Below are 1,250 nucleotides of genomic sequence, written 5' to 3'. Positions count from 1 at the left end.
GCCTTAGACACTTGAGCCACAGGTGCTGAGCCAGTGATTTCTATGTGTAGGGTGACACCAGCTACCTGAAATGATCAGAGAAAATGCCCTAAGCAACATCATTTCAGGGACAAGTCTGAAGTTGACAAGTGGCTGTTCAGGGAGAAAAGTGGTGGGAATATCCTGTGCCAGGGCTCAGAGTTATAAAACAGCTTGATATGCTCAGAAACCAGTATAGACCCCAGCTCAGGGGTGTAAGGTACCTGGGGGAAAGGAAGAGTGACCGGCAGTGGGACAGAGTTGGCAAGGGCAGTGGGGAGCCCTTTTCAGGTTCAAAATAGCCAGTGTACTGCAGTCTTGTTCCTGGGGGCCATGTGGAGAAACAATTGGAGGGAACTCAATTGGATGCAAAGACAGTGCCTCAGCAACCACCAAGAGTGGCCCTCCCTGCACATCTGGGTTATGAGCTGTGAAGCCAAGAGTGAGGGATGGAGCAGGGTGGGCAGCAGAATGAGTGGCAGGGAAGGAAGAGCCTAACACATCTAGGCAACTGACTCCCATGGTGGGGGAGAACCTTGAGTTACTTTGGGTTGGGATGAGAGTGAGGAGCCTGTGAGCTGTCCAAGCTGAGATGCCAGAGCCCAGGTTTTGAGTGGCCAGTATATGTGACTGAAGCCATGGGGTGGGGGCGTGCAGAGACTACATTTAGCAATTGGAGGGTACAGAGAAAGAAGCTGCTGCCAGGGTGGCTACAGGGGCAGGGGTGGCAGAGCACACGGAAGGCTAACAAAGAGCTTCCAGAAAGGGCCTTTCACGAGTGGGGCAAGGTTAGGAGCAGGTGGTCAGCCCAGCCCTGGCAAGACTGCAGTTCCTGCTGATCTGCAGGTACTCCAACCTGGACCTGAAGACCCAGGAAGCCTATGAGATGGCCGTAAGAGGCTTGATCCGGCCCATGAACAAGTCCCCTATGCTGATAACTGGCATCCGATGCCTTCACTTTGCACCTCCAGAATTCCTCCTAGGTAGGTTGCCCCAGGAAGCTGGAGCACTGAGTTGGGGTCCCTGGGCTTGGGAGTCACCGTGCAATGCTTTTGCAGAGGCTGCTGTCCTCTGCCTTGGCCAAGACAAGCACAGCAGCCCTCATCTGTGCTGCCCAGGGCATTGGGCGCTGACTTCCTTCCAGCCATTGCCTGGACTTTGTTGATCACAGCACACAGAACCAAAGCTCTCCTATCTCCTGCCAAGTCACCCTTTGAAGTCAGACCTTAAAA

The 1,250-nt window shown here is 53.9% G+C and overlaps 1 protein-coding gene across 1 annotated transcript in view; it reads left to right on the top strand.

Moving 5' to 3' along the window:
• Positions 1-1,250, top strand: part of TRUB2 (TruB pseudouridine synthase family member 2) — a 39,013-nt gene that overhangs the window by 16,294 nt on the left and 21,469 nt on the right. The window contains exon 6 of the mRNA XM_012802341.2: positions 812-1,001. Coding sequence (XP_012657795.1) covers positions 812-1,001 — 190 coding nt within the window. The remainder of the gene's footprint in view (positions 1-811; positions 1,002-1,250) is intronic.

Source organism: Otolemur garnettii, unplaced genomic scaffold, assembly GCF_000181295.1.
Source record: "Otolemur garnettii isolate 467f Iridium unplaced genomic scaffold, OtoGar3 scaffold00014, whole genome shotgun sequence".
NCBI lineage: Eukaryota > Metazoa > Chordata > Mammalia > Primates > Galagidae > Otolemur > Otolemur garnettii.
Note: the sequence above shows the minus strand (reverse complement) of the source record. Positions and strands in the feature narration are given on the sequence as shown.